At 40.4% G+C, this 23,803-nt stretch overlaps 1 protein-coding gene across 2 annotated transcripts in view; it reads left to right on the top strand.

The window, feature by feature from the left end:
- The window catches only part of EPHA4 (EPH receptor A4), a 142,440-nt gene that overhangs the window by 67,458 nt on the left and 51,179 nt on the right, over window positions 1-23,803 (top strand). For both annotated transcript variants that reach the window (XM_067026977.1, XM_067026978.1), the window contains exon 5: window positions 14,042-14,380. In XM_067026977.1, coding sequence (XP_066883078.1) covers window positions 14,042-14,380 — 339 coding nt within the window. The remainder of the gene's footprint in view (window positions 1-14,041; window positions 14,381-23,803) is intronic.

Genomic DNA, 23,803 nt, shown 5'->3' with positions numbered 1-23,803 from the left:
GTGCATCTCACTGCTCCTCTAAAGGATTGTCTCACTTGACTACATGATTAAATTACAAATGGCTGTACTGTACTCCAGAAGCTCTGGGGGGTAGGACTGAGGCATCAGTATTTCCAAAAGTTGCCCCCATAATTCTACTGTACAGACAAGGTTGAGACCACTTCTCTACAAAGTTGAATTTTTAAGTTTTATTTTTTAATTTAATAAATATTAACTACACAAGACTCTTTAAGACCTCTTTGAGATAGGGGTAATTTGAGAGGTGACCATATTTTGCTAACAGATAGACTAGTAAATTAAACAGCAGAATTAGAACCTATTCTAGCCTACGGCTCTCCTTCTAGATTTCTTCCATCCTGGTGAATACAGTGGACCTGCACTGTCCAGGACGGTAGCCACGAGGCACACGTGACTGTTTTAATGGCCACATTTCAGGGCTCAGGAGCCACCTATGGCTAGTGGTGACCATACTGAACAGCACTGCTATAGAATATTTCTATGATCACAGAAAGTTCCATTGGACAGTGCGGTGGTAGATTTTTCAATAGAGAAGATAGTGGGAGTTTCTCAGAGAACCCCTTGATCAAATAACCCACAAAATGAAGGCCTTCCTCCTCACCCCACCCCCAGCTTTATCAGCTTCTCCTGACAAGATGTGGGGATGGAAAAGAACATAAACATCAGGGATCCTTTCAAAGTGATTCCAGCCTCTAATCAGTTCTTCCCAGTTGGTTAAGCCAGGTGACAAACCCAATTCCCTTGTGCTGACAGCCATGATAATCAGGGACTTCTTTGTTCATTATGCTGTCTTTAACCCCAACATTCTTATGCAGCCCTGAGTTTAGTGATCGCTCACTGTGACGGCACACTAATGAAGAAATAAAACACACTCTCTGAGACTCATTCTTCTAGCCAAAGAGAGACTCTGCTCCACTGGCTTGTAAAATCAGGTTTTTGTTCACTTGGAGAACGATTAGACCAGGAATACAAGCAGCATTGGCTAATTTAGAAGGAAACTCCTAAGAAGTTCTTCACACCATCAGCATTGCTGGAGAACTTCAGAGAATTTAATGGAGAATAAACTTTATCTCTAGGAGGACTTTGGATGGAGCTTCTGGTTAGGTTAGGTTAGCATAAATGAGTAGGATAGGCAGTTATCAATGGAGGCATCGTGTGAACATTTTCAAGAAAATAATCTGTACCTGTTGGAATAGAGAGTAAGAACAATGCTTCTTAAACATGAATATGCGTAGAATCACGTGAAAGACACCTAGGGATTGGTAGGAGATGTCAGGCTTGACCTTCTGCATTTTTAACAAGTCCCCAGATGCTGCTGACAGTGCTGGTCTGTGGACCATCTTTAGCCAGTAGGAAGTTAGAGCCTCCCTGATGGATCTCATGTGATGGGAGACCCTCTCCTCTGTCCTTGTCACTTTCAGGCCATTTCTTCAGCTCATTGGTGACTCTAGAGAGATATTTCAAGGGTTCTGAACATTCTCCCTTAATGAAAATCGAGTACTTCATTTGTCTCACAGATGAAGAAAATCCAGCCTGGTTTGGAGGTGCATAATCAAACACAGACACTGTGGAGACTCTACTATGTTACTAGGTTACAGCCAAAGAGTGGAAATGTCCGTCTTCTCTTTAGGCACAGACATCAGTCAAGAAAGTCAACAGGGTTTTTGGAGACGTTGCCAGCAAGGCAGACACACAGGCCTCCATACATACGAGGATGCCATCTAAGCTGCTGAAGGGATTTTGATTTCATGAACCATTTCTTAGAAGAAATTTCAGTGTGATTTTAAAAAAATTGGAGTATAGTTGACTTATAGTGTTTTAGGTGTACGGCAAAGTGATTCAGTTATATATGTGTGTGTGCGTGTGTGTATTCCTTTTCAGATTATTTTCCGTTAGAGGTTATTACAAGATACTGAATATAGTTTCCTGTACTATACAGTAGGGCCCTGTTGTTTATCTATTTTATGTATAGTAGTGTGTATCTGTTAATCCCAAATTCCCAGTTTATCCCTCTCCCCTCTGCCCTTTGGTAAACATAAGTTTGTTTTCTATGTCTGTGAGTCTATTTCTGTGTTGTAAATAAGTTCATTTGTATCATTTTTTAAAGATTCCACATATAAGTGATATTACATGATGTTTGTCTTTCTCTGACTTACTTCACTTAGTATGATGATCTCTAGGTCCATCCATGTTGCTACAAATAGCATTTCATTCTTTTTTATGGCTGAGTAATATTCCATTGAATATATATACCACATCTTCTTTATCCATTCATCTATGGATGGACATTTATGTTGCTTCCATATCTTGGCTATTGTAAATGGTGCTGCTGTGAACATGGGGAACACATATCTTTATGACTTACAGATTTCGTCCTTTCTGGATATATGCCCAGGAGTGGGATTGCTGGATTAAACAGGAACTCTATTTTTAGTTTTTTAAGGAGCCCCCCATACTGTTCTCCATAGTGGCTTCACCGATTTACATTCCCCCCAACAGTGTAGGAGGGTTTCTTTTTCGCCACAACCTCTCCAGCATTTATTATTTGTAGACATTTTAATGATGGCCATTCTGACCAGTCAGTGTGATTTTTTTTTTTTTTTTTTTTTTTTTTTAATTAATGAAATCAATGTCCTTTAACTCTGATGATCACCAACCCCTCCCCTCCAGATCTCTTTCCCCTTCCCTTTACCTTTCCTTGTAGTGGGGAATGTAGTCTGCCATCAGCAGTGCTGGGAGACCAGTGCAGGAACACCTTGATGACAGTCATTCAGTTGCTCGGTCAGTGATTCTAGAGGGTGTTCTTTCCCCCCTTTGGAAGACCGAACCAGTATTACATTTAAGGTAACTTTCCAATCCTTCATTGTGTTTCAAAATATACTGGAAAAAATGCCTTGTGAAAACTCAGATTGGCTTTGTATATCTGGAAAGAAATAACCGATTTGTTATTTTGCCTCTCTTACTTTTGAGCACCATTACGGGAGTAGTTTTCCATACTTTTCAATTGGAAATCTGTCCTTGTGCTGTTGGGTCCTCTTTGTTTAACTTGTTTGATGAAACTTATTAGAACCTCATGATTGGGGGCACTCTGTAAATAAGAGATTATTATTTTAGATTGCCAACTTGAAGGGCCTTCACGAATCTGACTGTAAGTAAACGGCCTTAAATAATTCAGCCAGCTATGCCAAACAAACAAAGAATGATTGATTGATACTTAGATGTGGCCTAAAATATTCCAAAATTGCAGCTTTTAAGATAATTTGTACTGGAGGAGCTCAGTGCTAATGAGGGCAAATTTACCAAAATCCATGATGAAAGGTCCTGATTTGAGAGAGCTTTCTGCAGGTTTAGGTTATCAAGAAATTGAAACAGCCTAGCTCCAAACAGCAAAGCATCACTTACTTTGTCTTTACATTGGCCTTTTCTAATTGAATTTATCGCACCACTGTATTTCCTCTAGAAAATGTATTGTTTTCAAATTACCATTTCAGTTCTATTACTCAAAGCCCTCACTTCTAATGCTTTCTGACAGTTATCAACATAATGAACCATAATGAAATGATGAGCAATCTTCAGTGGAAACCCAACGTGGATCCCAGTGGTGCTGTTTGACTGCATTGTTAACATTTGAATGCAAATTAAAATAACGTCTCCTTACTTGTTTCCAAGGTCAGGCAAAGGGAGAGACTTTTTTTTTCTTTTTTTCAAGTGCTTTAATTTTGGAAATCTCGTGTCCATTTTCCAACAAGCCGTTGGAGGTTCCACTGATGTTCATCTGTACCCCAAAGATTTACTTGCTTAATAGTCCAGCTAAGGGATTTTGGAAAGGACATCTAACAGGAGGCTTTGATGTTATAAACCATAGGATAAAAGGTAGCCTTCGATTTCAAGTAAACTACATTTCTTCCCCACCCAAAAGCATATTTCTTTTTGCTTTGGAACTGCAAGTAGCTAATAATATAATGATGGAAGGAAGGACATTCTGTGGAGTTGATCAATGAGAGTGCAGTTGGCTCTGGTGACAGACGAGAATAAAGGCCAAAGATTCCTAAAGTTTTGTTCATGAAAGTGTTGCAGAAGATCCGTTGGTTGATCCCTAACCACTTCACATTTTATTGTCTATGTTATCAATCCTTTTTTGAGAACATATTTTTATGAAAATTCTTGAATCTAAGGTTTGGTTATATATTTCATGTGATTTATAAAATTTGCAATATTAGAGTGTAGTTTCATACTGCATTCCATAGGACAAAAACTCAATTAAGACTCCCAACTCCCCCTTTTCCAGCTCATGTGAAGTAGTTTTTAAGGCAGAACATATGGCCCCACTGCCTGTTAAGCCAGTTGATAGGCCACCAGTGTGCCTGTCCTCTGGACCATAAAAACTGATAAAAACAACCAAAGACATTTTCATGATTCAGATGCAGGCTTCCACCCGTTCCATTTTTAGCCTGCATCTTTAGTTAGATCTCTAGTTCAAGGTCTGACATCAGTTAGTGAGCAAACCACATCCTTGTTTCTTCCTTTTAAGTTACCTTTCAGCCATTTGGACTGTGAATAGAAACAATTACCTCTAAAGAACCCATGTGCATGATTCTTGTCTAAAGACAATTAAGGATATAAGGGGAAAAAAGCATCTAGTGTGCTTAATGGAAAGCACTAGACAGACCCCAGGCTGGTCACTTGCCCTTTGGTAAAATTGTAAAAGTTCTAAGGTATTCAATAAAGATCAGATATCAGCTCATTGAGTTATTTTTCAAAAATGCTATTTTAGCCTCCCCATTATCCTCCAGCCTTCTTCTAGCTTTATATAGATAAACAGTCCAATGTGGACATTTTATCGGGATTAATAGTCCAATGTGGATTCAGCCAAAAAATGCATATGTTTGAGGAACACGAATGTGTGCCCAAGTGAAAGACTTGACTCTTCTGCCAGTGTCATTTAGCCAGGTTATTACAATTTTTCCACCACCATGAATAATTAAGAATGGCTTGTTATCACCCGAGCCCAGTCATTTCTGGATAGCACTTTTGACACTACTCATGGAAGTCCTACAGTGGCTGTGCACAGCATGCTTCTGTGAAACAAGGTCAATTAGACACTTTCCTGAGATCCCCTGGGGTGAGAAATGGATGCCTTTCTCTGCTATCAGCATTTTGATTTTCCTGTCATAGCTGACTCTTGCTCTACATGCCATCTACAGCTCGGCAGAAGATGGACTGAGGGGAGAGGCTATTGCCTAGATAGAATTGCGCCCCCACCCTCCCGTGACCTTCCACCCAGGAAAGCATCTTTAACAAAAACTCCTACTCTGGAGTGGAATGTAGGAACCAGGCAGAGAGGACATCTCAGCTAAGACAAGAGCACCATCCAGGAGGTAATGCCAGCAAACTCCAGCCTGAAGGGCAGGACAGTCAGGAGAAATGTGAGAACACTCCAGCTGGGTCCACAAAGAATTCGTAGATATGCTTCATTTTTCCTTTGAATTGTCCGTATCTCTAGGAAGGGTGTCGGTCGTTTTAGCCTTTGAATCAGGCTTTCTGATTCTATCTTCCCACATATCGGCTGTGTGAATTTGGGTGAGTTGCTTCACTTTTCATATCTTAGTTTTTCCGTCATCAGATTGCTTGGGGTAACAAATACTTTTCTGCCAGATTTTATTATGGGGATTAAATGAGATAAAGGATGAAAAAGGACTTTGCAAGAGATGAATTCACAGGCTAGCTAATTCTAAAGCAAAATACTTAAAAATTTCTTTAAAAAATTACTTCTCGTGGTCTTTCATATTGTAACTTCTTCATGGATAACTGAGAGTTAACTGTATAAAGCACGTCAGCCATAAACTAGTCATCTTAAAATAAAGAAACTCCAACTGCAATTAACCTAGTAAAGAAAAGACAGATGGTTCCTGGGTGTAGAATAGGAAAAATTAGATATACCGAAAAAATAGGTGGTAGCAAAATTTCAGCAAGGAGTTACCTCTACAGGAAACCAAGAATTTTTCGTGACAGTAATAAGTGATTGATGTGTTGGAATGGTTCTGTTTTTTAATAATGGGCAGTTCTGCTTTGACTCTATTCATTATTAAACACATAGACTGCCAATATAAAAGGTTATGCACTGTGCATACATCTTGGAAGAGGTGTCGCAGCAGCAGTCTTCGTGTAAACTCACCCACGGCAGCAAAGTCTGAGAGAAGGCAATTAGTAGCGACACATATATAACTGTCAGGGGGGATGCATGGGCTTTGTTTCAGAGTCAAAACTTACACACCGCAACTGTTTATTCTGCCTTATAACCTGTCTTTCAGCTGGAGAGAGATTAACAAAGGCTTATCTGAAGGTTTAGAGGGTTTTACAGCTAAGGCACTGAAGTATTATTGACAGTCCAAAAGTTGTACGTGATTAATGAAGCCTTACGAAATGGAACTCAAGACCCGAGGTGCCTCTTCCTCGGAAGCTCTGTCTTGTCCTGGTTACCTCGGCATTTTAGTAGCATGACAGTAGCGCTTCAAGAAATTGATCATTTAAGAATTATGTTTCTGCCCATATGCTCCGGGGGAATGTTTCTTCCATATCCAGAATTAATTTCGTGGCACAGGTGTTGAATTTTAAAATGGTGATTAAAAATCAGCTAAGTATTAAAAGTGTGTGATAGCTTTGGAAGCTGCTTTATACTTGAGCCTGGCTACTTTGGTTTCCTAGCAGCTATCTCCTAGCCCTGGTTGCAGACTTTTTTTTTTAAAGCTTTTAGCATGTAATTGACGTTTTCTTCCTCCCCCATCACCTTTGCCTTTTGCGATGTGATATACCCAAGTGTTGTGGCTGTGATGCTTCTGAGGAGGGAGCTGGACTGGGCTTAATGAATCATCATTCATTCACTTGTTCAGCAGATATTTCATAAACATCTACTACACCTTTGGCATTTTTCTAAGGGCTGGAAGATGCTCATAAACCAGAAAAAAGATTCCTGTTCTCATAGAGCTTCTGTTTTAATGGGAAGAATAAACAAGATAATGTAAAATTCTCACAAGAAAGAAAAAAAAAAGATCATGAGACTGGGTTAAAATAGAGGAAAGGGAAGAATTTCACTTTGCAGAGAGTGGTCAGGTGGAGATTTGAGCTGACACCCCCCCAGGGGGCGGGGGAGGCGGGGAGGAGGCTGCTATTGAAGAAGCCAGGGGACAGAATTCCAGGCACAACTACCAAGTCTAAAGGATTTGAGTTGCATGTTTAAAGTTTTACTAACAATGTGAGTTTTAAACTTGACTTATTTTTACCCTTTGGTCCTGTAGTCTGCTGGCACTTTAATTCCAGTTGTTGTAAGTAACAGAAATTTCAGGTTTATGTGGCACATTTCCCCTTGTGTCCATATAGATTTAAACCCTTTGGCAGAAATGCATTTCTCAAAGCGGGTTTCCATCTTTTGCTGAAGTTTCAGTTACTTGCTCTAAGAATAAAGAAGTGAATTTTACCTGACTTGCGACTTTGGAATGGGGTACATAAGGTGCAATTATCTTGACCTAGACTTTCCATGGGGTGGTTTATAACAAACTCCAAGTTCACAATGGAGGTATTTTTGACTTTGGATTTACTGTTGGCTGATCCTTTTTGAACCATTTTATTAAGGCTCCTACAGATTTCAAGTGTATGTGTAAAACATCAGGTTGTCCTAAATGGGCTACTTTAAATCCTGGCATAAGCCATCAAGTATGTTTTCTGAATTACTCAGGAATTACACTTTAGTCTAATACATGGGAGGGAAGAATTATTATTTGTGGAATTACTGGAATTTTCTTTGATGCTTGGAATATTGCCCTTCTTAAATGTCACATTCATTTAATTTCTCTAGATAGTGTGTGGTTCATTTCGGAAAGCTTGTCTTTTCCCAGAGGAAAGCACATGATAGGTTAAGGAAGATCAAGATTTCTTTTATGATGTAACATGATATGATGCGATAGTCCTTTGCTTCTGCTGTAATTTGGCTACAGTTTCTTGGGGACTTCATACTGTCAAACTCCTGTCAAATGAATGCAAGTTGACATCCCACTAGAAAATAATAATTACCCATTGTAGCACCTTCCACCAGTACCTGCTGTGCGATACAGAAAGTCTTTCACACCAGTGAAGCAAATGGATGTTCATTAAATTTATCCACAGTGGCAAGAAATACAGAGGCCATTTCGGTCAGAGCAATGAGAAACCCAAAAAATAGGCCATAATATTTTCTGTATTTTATTCCTTCCTTAATCAAAGAAAGTAGGTGTAACTTGGACTTCAGAAGCCAGCGTTGTTACCTGACCTGTATAAGTGTGTAAATCAGGGGTGTGATCTCCCTAGATTAGTTCAGAGTATGCTTGAAGTCGCTAGAATTATGTGCAAAATTATGAGTGATCATCTTTCTGGGAAGAGAGTGCTTCGCTCCTATCAATGTCCCTGTAGCAGAGCTTGGGAAACTATGGCCTGAGGGTCAAATTCAGCTGCCCTTGTTTTTGCAAATAAAATTTTCTTGGGACACAGTCATATGCATTTGTTTAGGTATTGTCTGTGATTGCTTTCGAGGTACCATGCAGAGTTGAACAGTTGCTAGAGAGACCATATAGCCCATAAAGGCTAAAATATTGACTATCTGACCCTTTACAGAGGTTTGTTGAATGTTGTTCTAAAGGGTTAGTAAGTTAAGGGTTATTGCCTTTGACTTCTTGTTCTAGTAGTTAGGCTATTACCCATACCACTAAATTATGTTAAAAATGTGAAAGGCATTCTAAACATGAGAACTTCAAAATAGTTTAGCGCGCTAACCCCATTCTTTGATGCAAGAAGAGAGAACCTTAGGCTTATATGAGAATATCAAGCAGGTTTTACAAATAAAACCAAAAATGTAAAGGAAGGATATTTATTATCCCCTTAAATATACTTCAGTATTTGATTGATTTGTATTTTAAAATGTCTTAATTTTGCTCATAAAAGTAAAATTAAAAGAAAAACCATACTTCTATAAAAGTTAATAAGGAAAAGGCCCATGAAACCGTTAAAATTAACTGTCTTCAGAGATAAAGTTTTCCGTAGCTTCATGCCTGAAGAAATCATTCCCTGAAGTCAAGATGGAGGAAGAAAAGTCATAATAACCCATCCCAAATTAACAAAACTTCAATTGATAGAGCCCACATTTTAAATTTCCAGCCATACTGGCTGGTTGTGGAGCTATAAAAACAAGAGTGGAAAGAGTACTTGCCCTTCCATCCTCCTGATGCTCACATGGTCCATATTTAACTTCCTTTAGTCTCTTCTTTCCCCCTTTGATTTCCTGCTCCTTCCTGCAACTATCCAGGAAAGTTATCAAAATGAATCAGAATATTTCTTTTTCCTCCCTCCTCTTTGTTGAGTGATTGAATGACTCCACAGTCCTTCCTAACAGAAGAAACCACCTCTATATGATACATAGCCCTCCCTACTTGTTCCAAAGTGTTTTTAAAATGTAGAAAAGAGGAACTTGAATTAAACTAGCTACACTGAGATACTCCTTTACAGGGCTTAATGGTAATGAATCAGTATGTGAAAAGCTGGCTAGTACAGCCTTATCTCAGAGAAGCTTGTATTAATTCACAGGCTTAAAATAACATTGTAGGTAGATGGGCAGAAGATGCATTAGAGGACCTTGTTAGTTTTCCATCCAGTCATTCATGACTCCTCAAAAGTTTATTGAGCTTGCTCTGAACTAGGAATCATAGGAGATACTGGGAAATGAGGAAGACATCAATTCTTCTCTTGAGGAGCACACAGACTGTGATAGAAATAGATATGTACTGGGTGTCTGATTAGCAAAACCCCTTTACATGTTCTGAACAGAATAGGAAATAGAAATAATGCCCTGAAATATGGAATAATCTCATAAGCAGTATTACTGCCAGTCCTACATTGAGGCTAGTAGTGGGCGGTTTGGGAAGACATAAAACCCTATAATTCACAATGACCTGCAGCTGCCTGATGTTGGTGTATGCTTGGTACATATGATGTCAATATGGAGACTAGAAAATTAAATGGTACGATTATCCCTATTAGTTACAAATCTCATATTTGAAATTGAAGACATTTAGAGGTGGGCATATTTCTGATGAGAAAGGCAAGCATTTGTCAGAAATTTAATTGTTCCTAAGTATCTAGATACGATGCTATTACCAAACCAAGCTTGGGCCTGCTCACCTGACCTGCGGCAAAACCAATCTACTCACACAAGGTTGTGGTGAAGGAAAGTACAGCATTTATTGCCAGGCCCCAAGTGAGGAGAATGGACAGCTAATGCTCAAAAGACTGGAACTCTCTGATGACTTTCAGGGAAGGGTTTCTAAAGATAGTGTGAGGGAGAGAGTCTCAAGGTATGTGATCAGCTGGTGCTCAATTCTCTGATTGGTTGATGGTGAGGTAACAGGGTGATGTTTCGGGAATCTCAGTCATCGACCTTTTGATTCCAACTGGTCTGGGGTCTAGAGCTTGTGTCAGCATGCAATTAACTTCTTTTACCTCATGGGGGTTTTAGTATCTGCAGAGCAAGTCATGGTTATGGTTCAGGATATTATCTGCAGCCCTTGAGGAGGAATTAAAGGTCCTTGACTTTGTTTTATGGCTAAACTATTATTATTTTGTCTTGCTTGACTGTTTTCTTTTGTTTCCACATATTCTCACTTCTCTGATTAAATTTGCTCTTTGGAACTCGGGGAAGGCCTAGGAAGCTAAAGCTTTTCCACAAACAAGAGAGAGGGGCCATGGGGATCTGTCCCCAGGAAGGCCCTACAGGGTCCTGCTGGGTTTCAATACTTAAAAAAAAGAAGACAAGATAATCTAAGAGTTAAGTTTTTTTCCTTCTGGATGCCTTGTGTTTTTTGAAAAAACTCAGTGTTACTCATGTTGCCTGTATTATTCTCTTTAGTCCTCTCTACAGGTGATTATTTTAAGATGCTGCTGTTAAGTAAGACCATTGGGCCCAGATTGACTTGGCTGTATAAAAGGCCAAGCTTTTTTCTTCATTTTCTTGAGAAGAGGATACTTTCTTTTCTGAGGAAGAGATGGCCTTTCCCTACACATGGAAACACATGTGATGTGCTTACCATCTTTTAATTGGCAACATTTTTTTTAAAAGAAAAAACTCAAATACAATACAACCACCATTGTGATTTTAATTTATAAAGTGTGCTTTCCCAGGCCAAATAATATGCAGGCCAAAATAATAATCATACTGGGTGCACATTTGTATTATTCCTTCCCCCACCTCAATTCTCTGGTTATAGTCCAATTTGTAAGCTGCTGCTATATGCCCTGTGTAACCATCACTCCTTATGGCAACAAAACATAAAACATATGCAGTACAATTCACCAAACCATTCATGGAGGCAGCATTGAACTTGAACTTGGTTAGTTCTCTGTCTCCCTTGAGCATTTGCTCCAGGGTAGATTCTTTAAGAATCACTGACCCAAGGAAGAAGGCTCTTCCACACTGCATCTTGTTTTCAAAAGCCAGCCCTCCATTTTGCAACCCTGCAGCATCTTTGTATTTTTTTTTCACGTGGCAGCGTCATATCTCTGAATCCTGCCTGTGACCGTTTAGTTTTCTGCTCCATTTCTTCTCTGTTTAGACACTGCCATGCCCCGTCCTACATACTAATTACTGACTTTTTGCTTCTGTGCTTGATTCATTGTGTCACATTTTCCCATGTGAAAGTGGACTAGGAACCTTGGCAAGGAGGTTAATGGATTTAAGAGTCACTCTTATTTAACCCTGAAAGTCACAGCAAAATAAGAACCAGTGGCTTTGACCCATTTTATGAACCAAGCTGTGGTCAACTTCAGCGGCAGACGAGCAATCAATTTCACTGTGATGGAAAGAGACATCTACAGAATTTGAACAGGATTGAAGATACACCTTCCCTTTTCCTATCTTTACCTCTCAAACTTTGGCTGAAGCCACTGATCTTGTTGTTATTTTACCTTTAATGGGGAAATAACCCCAGAGTGTGGGAGTTAGTACTTTGGGATTTCAGTTGGACTCTCACTGAGTAGGTTGCATGAACTTTCAGTATTGTCAGCTCTGCTTTCTGGCTCTCAACTTCCTCATCTATAAAATAAGACTATTTAGCCAAATGATCTTTAACATCTTATCTGGCTCTAGGAGTCTGTGATTTCAAATAGCTCTAATGATTTATTCCAAAAAACATTTACTTAATCCTATTGTTTTCCATCACTCTACTAAGGACCATAGATATAAATTTGGAATCTAAATGAGAAGGAAATTTGTGCTTTCTTTCTGAGGACTTCTGTGGGGGAAATCTTGCCTTTAACACAAATTTTACAGCACTGTCTTTCCTTTAAGGTTCTCAGGATGGGGACCAAGTCTTAACACTAAGAGAGAGAGGTTGTCTGTAATTAGTCTCCCAGGGAGATTGGGAGGTCCTGCTTACCTTGTTAAAATAAAGGCTTCAGTTAAGTTGTATAAAGAGAAAAGGAGAGTGAATTACCCTTATTCAATATTATTACCAAAATCCTTTAGCCATTCATCACTGTGAACTAAGTAATAAATACTGAATATGACTCCTTATTCGTAAAAGTTACCTCTTCCAATTCTCTGGCAATGGCTAGTCTGGAACAGTATATTCCATTATGGTTGACTAGGTAAAGCTTCTCCTGACCTCATGCAGGCTTCCGGTTAACCTCCTTTTTCTGGGGAACATTGACACATTTCCCTGAAAGCAGTCATTACAAATATATTAGAAGTAGAATAGAAAGAGTAAGCAAGAAGCCTCAGATTGTCATTGAAACTTGCTTTGGCTCTTTTCTTGGAACGCCAAAATGGGAAAGAGGAAAGAAAAGAGAGAACCTTCCAATTGTTGCAGTGAGTCAATATTTTTTTCTTAGAGTGCAGCAGGTATCTTTTAGACCTTTGGAATCAGCTCAGACTAGAAAAATTCCCCCTTTTCTGTTTCACCCTGATTCTTCTCCCTGAAGACAGTTTGTGTCACATCTTGGCCTAGAGACTAATCTACAGCAAGAATCGAGATGGTTCATCATGAGTCTGTGGTCTTATTTATTGTTACTATTTTTAAACCAACCATTTATGTTGTTTGCAATCAGTTCTGTTTCAAAACAGCCACTGCCACCAGACATATTTTGGAAACCTTTGACGTCAGTGGAAATGTGTATCGTAAGAAGAGCCTGGTGCAGTCCTGGTCAGTTGAAGGACAGGACATGGGGTCTTGGGAATCTTTGCACAATCCCTGCCCTGGAGTTGAGATTTCTCAACAACTGTACCTTCGACATCTCTGCAACCAGGTTAAACCAGTTCCTACTTAATTACCGATAAATAGTTTAACTCTGAACTGCCATGTCAGACTGAAGAGACGTATCTATACAGTGCAGTTAATTTTATTCCATAATGGTGATGTACTGTACTTAGGAATCATCATTTATCTTCAGAAGTGGTATATAACTATTAATTTACCAGAGTCCCACAACAGCCCTGGGAATTAGAAACACATTTGTATACCCATCTTTCAGATGACTAGATTAAGACTAGATAAGTTATGAGAAAAAAAGCCTGGCCACTTCAGAGGGAAAGTCAGGCTTGGAGCCCATTTGATATAGAGTTGTTTCAAGTCTCAGAGTGGCAGTCAATGCTACATTTGTTTGTTCAGGAAGGAGAATGACACTCACACATACAGCCTTCAATCATATTGCTCTTTAATTTTTTTGGCTGCACGGCTTGTGAGATCTTAATTCCCCGACCAGGGAGCACACGTGTGCTCCCTGCAGAGGAAGCATGGACTCCTAAACACTGGACCGCCAGGGAATTCCCTATCATATTGCTCTTTTAAAAGATTTTTGCTGGCTTGATTTGCTTTTGGCTTTCTTTGCCAAGCAGGACCATCTTGCTTCTTGTAGCTGCAGAGAAGAATATAAGCTCCAAGAGATTCCAGAGGCTAGTTTCAGTTCTTGATGTGATAGTATGTTTTGTTTTGTTTTTTTCTTTCTCCAGGTCCACCGTCTGCTCCTCTAAACTTGATTTCAAATGTCAACGAGACTTCGGTGAACTTGGAATGGAGCAGTCCTCAGAACACGGGTGGCCGCCAGGATATTTCCTACAATGTCGTGTGCAAGAAATGTGGAACAGGTGACTCCAGCAAGTGCCGACCCTGCGGAAGTGGGGTCCACTACACCCCGCAGCAGAACGGACTGAAGTCCACCAAGGTCTCCATCACTGACCTCCTGGCTCATACCAACTACACGTTTGAAATCTGGGCAGTGAATGGCGTGTCCAAGTATAACCCTAGCCCAGACCAATCTGTGTCCGTCACTGTGACCACCAACCAAGCAGGTAGGGATTGGATCCACTTTATCGTTTATCTAAACATGTATGGAGAAAGAGCTTGTGTCGATCTCCATGAAAGATGCTAAAGTTCTCCAGTTGAAGAACTACAGGGATCTAATCATAAACCTGTGAGCTGAATTATAATACAAGAGATACTTAGAAGGATGTTTATTCATTCAGCAGATATTTCTTTGGATACCAACTGTGTAACATGCATTGTACTAAGTGGTGGAGATTAAATGAAGGCTAAGACAGTATCTGGTTGAAAACAGATGGCATTGGGTTGGGTCACTCCATGCTAGACTTCTCTTGTAAGGGATGCATCTTGGCCATTTTAGTCACAACGTCATGGTCAGATATCAGCGCATTTACATATTATTTAGGAATATAAAATTGATTTTTACCAACAAAGAGTGCTATATTGGCATTTGCTGTGTTTTCCAACAACGGCATTAGTGGATGTAGTTTTGATCTTGTTTTTTTTATTTTAAAAATTAAAAAATAATTGACACGGGTCTTTATTGGAATCACTAGGTGGTTAGCCTGTGAACAATGAATGGTTTAATGAATAGCTTGCTCTGTGTGGCTGACAAAATGTTCCTTCAAACACATCCTACTTTTGTAGCCACTTTCATAGTTAAATTCACACTTGACAGGTGGAGGAAGAGAGTTAATTTACCTTGTTTCCTGCATCACTTTCCTCTTCTAATTCAGATGACTGGAAAGCATTTTCTGTTCATGGAGAGTTTCTGCTGAGGTTATTGCAGAGCTGTTATCCAATCTTGAATATCAGATATTCCAAAGTGTGAATTAGAATGTAGATTTCTAGGCTCTGCTCCTGACCCACTTACTCCCATTCTTCCCCCAAAGAAGTTTCCACACTTTCTCATGATAATTTTCCATTCTGGATTTCTATCACATGTTTCACATTGCCATCTCCATGTTATTTATTTCTGGGGATTTAAAGGGGAGGAGGAAAAAAGGACTGTGGTTTATCCTTTAGTGAAGCTTTTAAGAACAACCCACTTCATCAGAAAAAGATCATAAATTGCCAACAATCCTATCGCCTTACTGCACTTCTCCCTTAGATGAATGTTTCAGTAAGTGTACTCAATAGTTAAGTAAAATATATCTGTACTAATTGACTCCATAGTGAGAAGTATTCCAGTATCCCAATCCAAAGTCATTCTTTTTCCACTTTTCCCTGAACTCTCTAGAATAAATAAAAAGTTAAGACTGAGGGAAGATTTTTGAATTGGTGCTAGACTGACAGATCTTCCCAGAAGGTATTTTCAGTTACACAGATGTGACCAGTCTTTAAAAATATGTGGTGTGAACAGATCCTCTGGTTATGTTTTTGCCTTTTATTTCTGCACTTCTAGGATGTGAAAACTGTTGTGGTCATCGCTTTTATTTCTCTACAAAGGCTAGTATGATTTAGGAGGTTTTGGGGTTTTTTTTAAATTATTTTTTAATCAATTTATTTAATTTATTTATTTTTGGCTGCTTTGGGTCTTCATTGCTGTGCATAGGCTTCTCATTGTGGTTGCATCCTTTGTTGTGGAGCATGGGCTGTAAGCGCACAGGCTTCAGTAGTTGTGGCACACGGGCTCAGCAGTTGTGGCTCATGGCTGTAGAGAACAGGCTCAGTAGTTGTGGCACACGGGCTTAGTTGCTCTGCGGCATGTGGGGTCTTCCCGGACCAGGGCTCGAACCTGTGTTCCCTGTATTGGCAGGCAGATTCCTAATCACTGCGCCACCAGGGAAGCCCAATTTAAGAGGTTTTGTTAGCATCACAAGGACTCTGAATGCCAGCTTTTTATTAGTTGTCTTTTGGAAGAAAGCAATGGAAGTATTGCACATAGGTCCTGGGAAACCTCAGATGAGTGTCTCTGAGTTACAGGGAGCCAAGAAGGTGCAGAGTGGTCTTTGCACGCCTAGAGAATCTGGTTTATGATTCAGTCAATATTCTTATGTTCAGCCCCCCTGTATTCTTCCGGCTATCCTCCAGTACATCACTACTTTGTGTTCTTAATGGAATTAAAACTAGGAATGGACCTTTGAAGCCTCGGCTGTACGAGGTGAAGTCATTCTCTTTGGCGGAGGGTAGCCCTCTGGGAGATGTGCTGAGGACAGGCTTGGCTCCCACAGATTTTGTGGGGAGACTTCTCTGACTCTGTATATTGAAAGATTCAAGCCCCAAGGGATTATGTCAACCCCTACCAAGCCAGAAGGCACAAAGAACACGAGGAAGACAGGCCAAAAATCCTCCAGAAGAAGAAAATGTGCAAAAACATTACGCCTGGGAAGGAAACAAAGTCAAAGTTTTATTTTAAAAGTAGGTGTAATTCTTCTAGATCTAGGGAAATGGTGGACAGGGAATTCCTCTGACACAATGAGGTTTCCTCTGACATGGCGAGCAGTCCTGCCAGGAGGTTTGCTGAATAGGACAAAATTCCAGCTCCTTATTTTAATTTTCATAAAGGGTAATGCTGGGAAGCTGTTCAAAATTAAAAATAAATCTTTCAATAAGGAGACCTCCTATGTGGCCGTCCAGAAGGCTCCTGCTTAGCAGAGTCGTATGTGTGCACAGTGCCGTCTCATTATCCCACAGCAATTTGGAGTTCACTAATTCAAAATCATCGGGATGGTTTATCTTTGACTAACAAACCTTTTCTTCATAGTAGTGCAGATTAGTAATGTAGGCCAAAATTCTGGATGAATGTAGCAACCATAAACTCTATCAAAGCTCCCCTATGCATATTTACGTACACACAATTATATTCTAATTGCTCTTGTTCTGATCATTTCATTAAATTAAATTCCTTAGGGACCTCTATAGGCAATGATGTCTCACTCTATAAGGAATACATAGAATAAATGAATGTTAGCTTTAACCACCTGGAGGCCACCAAGTTTCATGGGTCTGCATTTTTGCTCTGTTTTCACAGGGTTCTTTCTCTCACTGGTGGTAACGTATTTAAAAACAAACACAAAACCTAGAATTCCTGGTTTTATCATCACCACCTCTGAGACCGTCACAGTTGAACAGCACCGTAAAGGTGAAACTCACCTAAGCTCATATCAGAGCCAGCACCTGAACTTGGGGAGAATCCTGCTCCGAAAAGGAGAAAGTTGCTTTCTTTTAAAATTATGAGGTACTTAATAGCATTCCTGTAGTCAGCTTGGTATCTCCCCATTTGTGAGACCAGACTCTGAGTATCTGAGCCTGGAGATGGGGGTCTAACTGGGCTTTGATCATGTAGTTGTGGGACGTGGTGTGAATGGGCCAGCGATCTCACGTGGTTGTTTAAGCCATTCTAACCCCAGTCTTACAGTTGGTGTCTTAAGGAGCTAATAACACCCTATTCCTCCCCTCCTGAGTTCAAACCCAACTGACACAGAAGACAAGACAAAGGGAACTCAGAGTACCAGCTTTAGCCGAACAGCTGATGAAAGTATGTGAGCTTTGTATCTATAGCCAAAAGGGCTGGCTCTGGTGACTCGGCCCCAGTGTCACCCAGGGACAGTGTAACCCAGCTGGCTGACTGCAGGCTCCTTGCCAGGACAGAGCCTGCTCTGCTCTGGTCGCCCTAATGTCGGATGCTTTGTGCAAGGAGGCAGGTCCGAGGGAGCAGCGAGGGTTGAGCTGAGGACGTATAACTTCTCCCAGATCCTCTTCCTAAGCCTCCACCCACACCCCAGGCCAAGAGCATGAAGTAGAGGTGAGGAGAAGGCGAGGACGGGGGAGGCTTCAGCAGAAGTAGCCCCAGAGGAAAACATCAGACAAGGAAAATGGATGTTCTCCCTACACTTACTTTCCTCCATTGCAGTCCAAACGGAACAAAATGAGAAACCCTTGAAAACCCTTTTTCCTTCCTCCGTCTTCCACCTTTTGTTTTGGAAGAGATGGTTTTTGTTCTGTCTTTTGTTTAGGAAGAGATGGTTTTGATGCTTATGAAAAATGAATAAGCAGACTGCTGGGTGATTTGTGTTCTAGATGACTTTCCTTCAGCTTACTTTTACTTAAGTGGACCATCTTAGGGAAATGAATGCAGGAGGTGTGTCTAGGAGAGAGAAATGCTGCATAAATGAAACAAGGTTTTCCTGACCAAGCAACAAAACTGTGACTTTTTACTAAAAATGCTGTGATGGCAGCCGTCAGTAGACCTTAATATCATGGAACCAGTTTTCCCTCTGCACCCCCTAAACCTCCCCCAACACCTGTCTCCCAGCTCTGGGGCTTGACCATACTCTAGGTTCTTTTGTTTGTTTTAAATCGCGATGAACCCCTATGGCTGATATTCTCTACTTACCCCAAGTTGCACCCAGGACAACTATAGCAGTTTGACTTTTACTTTGCATATATGATGCTGTTCTAGATACTTTACAATGAAATACGTCTGATAATCTCTCTTTAGCATGGATGTCATGTCCTAGTGACAAAACATCTTTTAACATGCTGGGTTTGGACAAGTTCAGATATTCGGTGGGTTACATAATTATTTGAACCTAGCTCATCTCTAAGATCTTTTCTAATTTTAAAATTCTGTGATTCCAGGAATATAGCCATGAGCAATAAAGCAAGGGCTTGAAGTAGGGCTTCATTTCCATATGTTGTTCAGAAACTGGCTCTTAAGGCAATTCCAAGAGTGAGAAAACCTTCCAAAAATGCTGCAGCAGAATTATCAGAACGCATCTGAATCCTGCCTCTCCTCCGTCCTTCCAAGCTGTACTTCTTAGATAGGTGTTCCACACCCCTCCCCAGACATTTGGCAATGTTGGGAGACATTTTTGGTTGTCGAAACTAGGAGGAGGGGGAGTGCTATTGCATCTACTGGGTGAAGTCCAGGGATGCTGCTCAACATCCTGGAACACACAGGATGACCCCACGACGAAGAAGTATCTGGTCTGAAAAGTCCATAGTGCCAAGATTGAGAAACTCTGCTCCAGTGCCATGCTTGAAAAGCAGATTTTATGACTTCATAGCAATGCCCACCTTCTCAGAGTTCCATGCCCGACCTGTCTTTGTTTGGTTCCATCGCTCCATGCTGGGAACACAGGGCTCGCAGCACTATTCTTAGAGGATAGACGTTATAAAAGGCCCTCTGGGGGCTCTTGTGAAGAATCCTAGTTGCTTTGTCATCAGATGAATTGGTGCTGCTTGTCAGACCGGCCTTGTTCCCTAGGATGGACCATTAAGAAAACTGCAAGAAAATACCACATTGATGATAAAGTGGCAGGAACCTCATTGTAATGCCACGGTACAGCACAGATATTTGATACCCGTCTGTGGATTAACACATTTATTTACAGTAAAAACAATCAGTGAATGTTCTTGGGCAAGTAGTGATAAAGTTAATAAAACCAAAATAATGAGAAGAGAAAAGAAAATAAGTACAAGAGGCATTCTGTCTTTTATTACTTAACTGGTAAGTTCCCATTCTCTCTTTCTTGGCTGTCTTTTAATTAGACATATTATGTTATTTGAGTGGGATAATGGGGAACGGTGGGAATTCTCATCCCCACTGGGTATAATTGCTACCTGTCTTCTAGATGGTAAGAGGACAGCTTCAAGGAGATGTTGGAAGAAAGGGAAACATCTTAGAGCAATTGTGTTAAGCAGTGTGCTCCAGGCATGGTAGAATGGGGCAGGTTTGGTGGAGTCTGAAGCTTAGACAATTTTTGTGTGATTTCAGGAAAAAACCTACACATCTGCACATATCAAATGAAGAATCAAGCTTTGGAAAGGGCCCATGCAAGCTTCCTTAGCTTCAATATATAAAATCCTGCCTCTGAGTTGCATGGGACTATTGTGTAATTATGCCTAAAAGTGCAAAGAAACAAGAAGAAAGTAGAGATTGCAAGAAGTCTAGTTTGGCTTAATAGGAAAGGTGATGTAGTGCAAGGGTCATACTGGAGCGGTTCTGGCCTATAGCTGGTGGGGAGGGACAGCGCTGGATGAGCCTCAAGTGTGGTTCGAGATCAAATTAACAAGCAGAAAGCACAAGCAGAATGGTAACAGGTTGCTAAACCCAAATGAGTTGTGAAGGATCGGGATTTCCTATAAGCTTAAACAGTAAGGAGGAGATCAAGGAAATATCTGTTGATTTTTTTTTTTGAGGGACAAATATCTGGCTTCTGTTAGTGCTTTAGAGCAGGGGTTGGCAAACCAGAGCCCAAATCCTGATCCCCCGCTTTGAAACCCCCTAAGAATGTTTTTTTCTATTTCTAAAGGGCTGAAAATAATCAAAAAATAATATTTTGTGAGATTTGGAAATTATATAAAATTCAAATGTCAGTGTCTGTAAAGAGGTTTTATTGGAACAAAGGCCCACTTATCTGTGTGTGTGTGTGTGTGTTGCCTAAGACTCCTTTCCCAGAACCACAGCAGAGTGGAGTTCCTTTGGCAGAGTTGCCTGCACAGCAAACATGCACAGCAGACATATTCACCATCTAGATCTCTCCAGAAAAAGTTTGCCATTCCCTGCTCTGGAGTACTAAATCAAAAGAGGACGACATTGCAGCATGCAACTCTGCATTTGTAAAGCAAAAGCAGTCATAGACAATATGTAAATGGGCGTGGCTGTGTCCCAATAAAACGTTATTTACAAAATCAGGCACTGGGCCAGAGCCAATCCTTGAGCTGGGAGGTAACTGGCTTTAGGGTCCATGTTCTTAACCATTACCCACATCACATCAGCCTATTTAATCCTCGCAAGTTTATAGTGAAGATCAAATGTGAAATCACATGCCCAGCTTCTAGCAGGTATCCAATTAACATTGCCTTAAAAAAAGTTTAAACTCATTATTTGGAAATCTTACTTCAAATTGTTACCCCTCTAGTTGGAAAGGACCAACGAGAAGAGGTTGAAATGCTGCTGTCATTTGTCAGAAACTACTCCGGCAAAGGATGGGATGGATTGACATTTCGGTTCATCTCACATTGGAAACAATTTTGATATTTAGCAAGACAGCTTCTTTCTAGAGGTTTTGACTCTATGAACAAGATTTCACAAAAATAATTAGGATTTCAAACACGCCTTTACTTTCTTGTACCACAAATCTTTTCCCAATGACACTCAGGTTTTGGTTTTGGTTTGTTTTAAACATCTTTATTGGAGTATCATTGCTTTACAATGGTGTGTTAGTTTCTGCTTTATAACACTCAGGTTTAAATATAGAACGTGGCATATGCTCGAGGGCCTGTTCTGAGGGGGCAGTGTTCCGGTTCTCTTGAAAACATGCATTCTTAGCACTGCTGTATGGTTCCTAGATGCTGGCAGCATTTTTTAAAATAATCATCTGTGCTGCTTTTTAAGGTTGCTCCCTCACTGAGATGATGTCTCGTTTGCCTTTGATCTCAAATAAGTGATGCTTTTTTTTTCTTACTCCTAAGAAATGTAAAGGAAAAACACATGATGAAACTAGTGAAATCTTTAAGTCAGAAATCTTTCTGAGGACACATTTTAAAATTCTTTAAACAAATTGTAAACAATTCCATTGAGAAATTTTGCTGAAAAGTTGTTTGCACATCCTCAACGGTTGGTATGCAGTCGTTAGGACCTCTAAGGTGGAAGCTGGTGGGAGAGTCCTTTCTGTGCCGGGGTCATTATAGGCCTAAACAAGCACACAGTGGGCTTCAGAGAAGCCAGGCTGTGGTTTTCTCATTAACAGCTCTGATCCAGCCATGGGCTCCTGGTTTAATTTCGTAATGCCTAGGAAATATACATTTTAAAAATAGCAGTACGATTTTTTTTTTTTTTCTTAAAGAGAACAGTCTTGATTCTAACTTTATACATAAAATAATTTCATGCCTATGGAATATTGTTGCCACCCCGATAATTATTATGCATGCTCACTAATTATGATCATGATGAAGAATAAAATAAACTGGTAGATAGACAACAGTACAGCTTCTTGTGCGTGGCACCAGGGTCCAAGAATTTGTATTCAGGGTGGGTGCCACAAGTCTTGGTGGGGAAAAGAAATAAAAAGCCTTCCAAAAGAACCTACTAAATTATCCAGCTTCAAGGTTGACTGAACAGCACAGACAAATAGTATGTCTGTAGAGCCTAGTGGTAATTATTGCATATAAGTAAAAACTGAGTTGCATTTTTAAAGAGGTGAATATTTCACTCTAAGAAAATGAAAGTTTTATTTATACGCCCAGAACTGAGAGCACTATTCTTCCTAATTCTTTTCCCTTCACTCCTACATAAGTATACACACATGTTCATTTGTGAGAAGGGAAATCAGTTCACCAGCGTTCACCCTAAACGCTTGACAGTCTTAATGCTGATTTGCTTTTCATTCCTTTAGCGTTATGCTTGTTCCTTCGGACACGACGGCCAACTTTTACACCCTACGGAGAAGCCATCAAGAGATTTCAAAAATAAGTACTCTACTGAGATGAGAAATGAATAGCGCAGGGCTAGCAAAGGTTCTGGATGAGCTTCTAAATTGTCTAGCTGTCACTCCAGCTGGCTGAATGAATGACTGGCTCCTCAGAGGAGCCAGCAGAGACTCTCTAGGGTCCAGTTTGCAACTAAACATCAACAAAAAGATCCAGAGAAACTTCTATCAGAGCTTCACTAACCCCATACTGATGTCTTTAAAGAGTTTTTTTTCTTTAAACATGGGGAAAACCAAGAGCCGTGCTGCAGGACTAATCCTGCATTGAGAGATCTTAAATCTGCAGAGACTATTAAAACACCTGTCCCTGTCACCCTGCTGTACAGAGCCTTCTCTGAAACTCAGTGTCCGTGTGTGCTGTTTTCATGCTGGTATACAAGAAGAGAGCATTTTCTGTGTTGCCTTCAGGTAAAGACTCATGAGGATTTCTTTTAGGTTTTACACTTTAAATCTGTCAAGATAGGCATACCTTATGTAGCTATTTCTATGAGTATTAAAAATCTTTTTTTAATGGATCGTCCCCCTCTGTCTACCTTTCACCCCCAACACACACGCGTGCGCACACACACACACGCGTGCGCACACACACCCCCACCGCCCCACACAAATATTTTCCTCCTTAGCTTGTGCCAGAAGAATGGAAAAGTTTCCATTGGTTGCCCCAAAACTGCAGTAACAGAAACAGAGAGATGGTGCCACACATCACTTGCCTCGTGAATACCGTGGCTTTCACTGGGAAAGGTCACTGATGATTTTAGTCGCACGTGTGAAGGTTGGTACCCCAGAGTGCTGGAATCTAGCTGAACAATCAATCGAATGGCTGCCAATATAGACCCATAGCTGAAGAAACAGCTCTGACGTTAAATTCCTTCTTTCCCTATTCCGATAGATTGGTCAGCCCACCCGCAAGGAGCTCTTCTGTGGCTCTCCTGTGCTTTATATGCTTTATGACAAAGCACAAGAGCTACTCTCTAAAACATAATCTATCTAAAATATCTTATGGGGAAAATGGTA

The sequence above is a fragment of the Kogia breviceps genome, chromosome 2 (genome assembly GCF_026419965.1).
Source record: "Kogia breviceps isolate mKogBre1 chromosome 2, mKogBre1 haplotype 1, whole genome shotgun sequence".
Lineage (NCBI taxonomy): Eukaryota > Metazoa > Chordata > Mammalia > Artiodactyla > Physeteridae > Kogia > Kogia breviceps.
The sequence above is the reverse complement of the archived record's forward strand: the minus strand, read 5'-3'. Positions and strand labels throughout refer to the sequence as shown.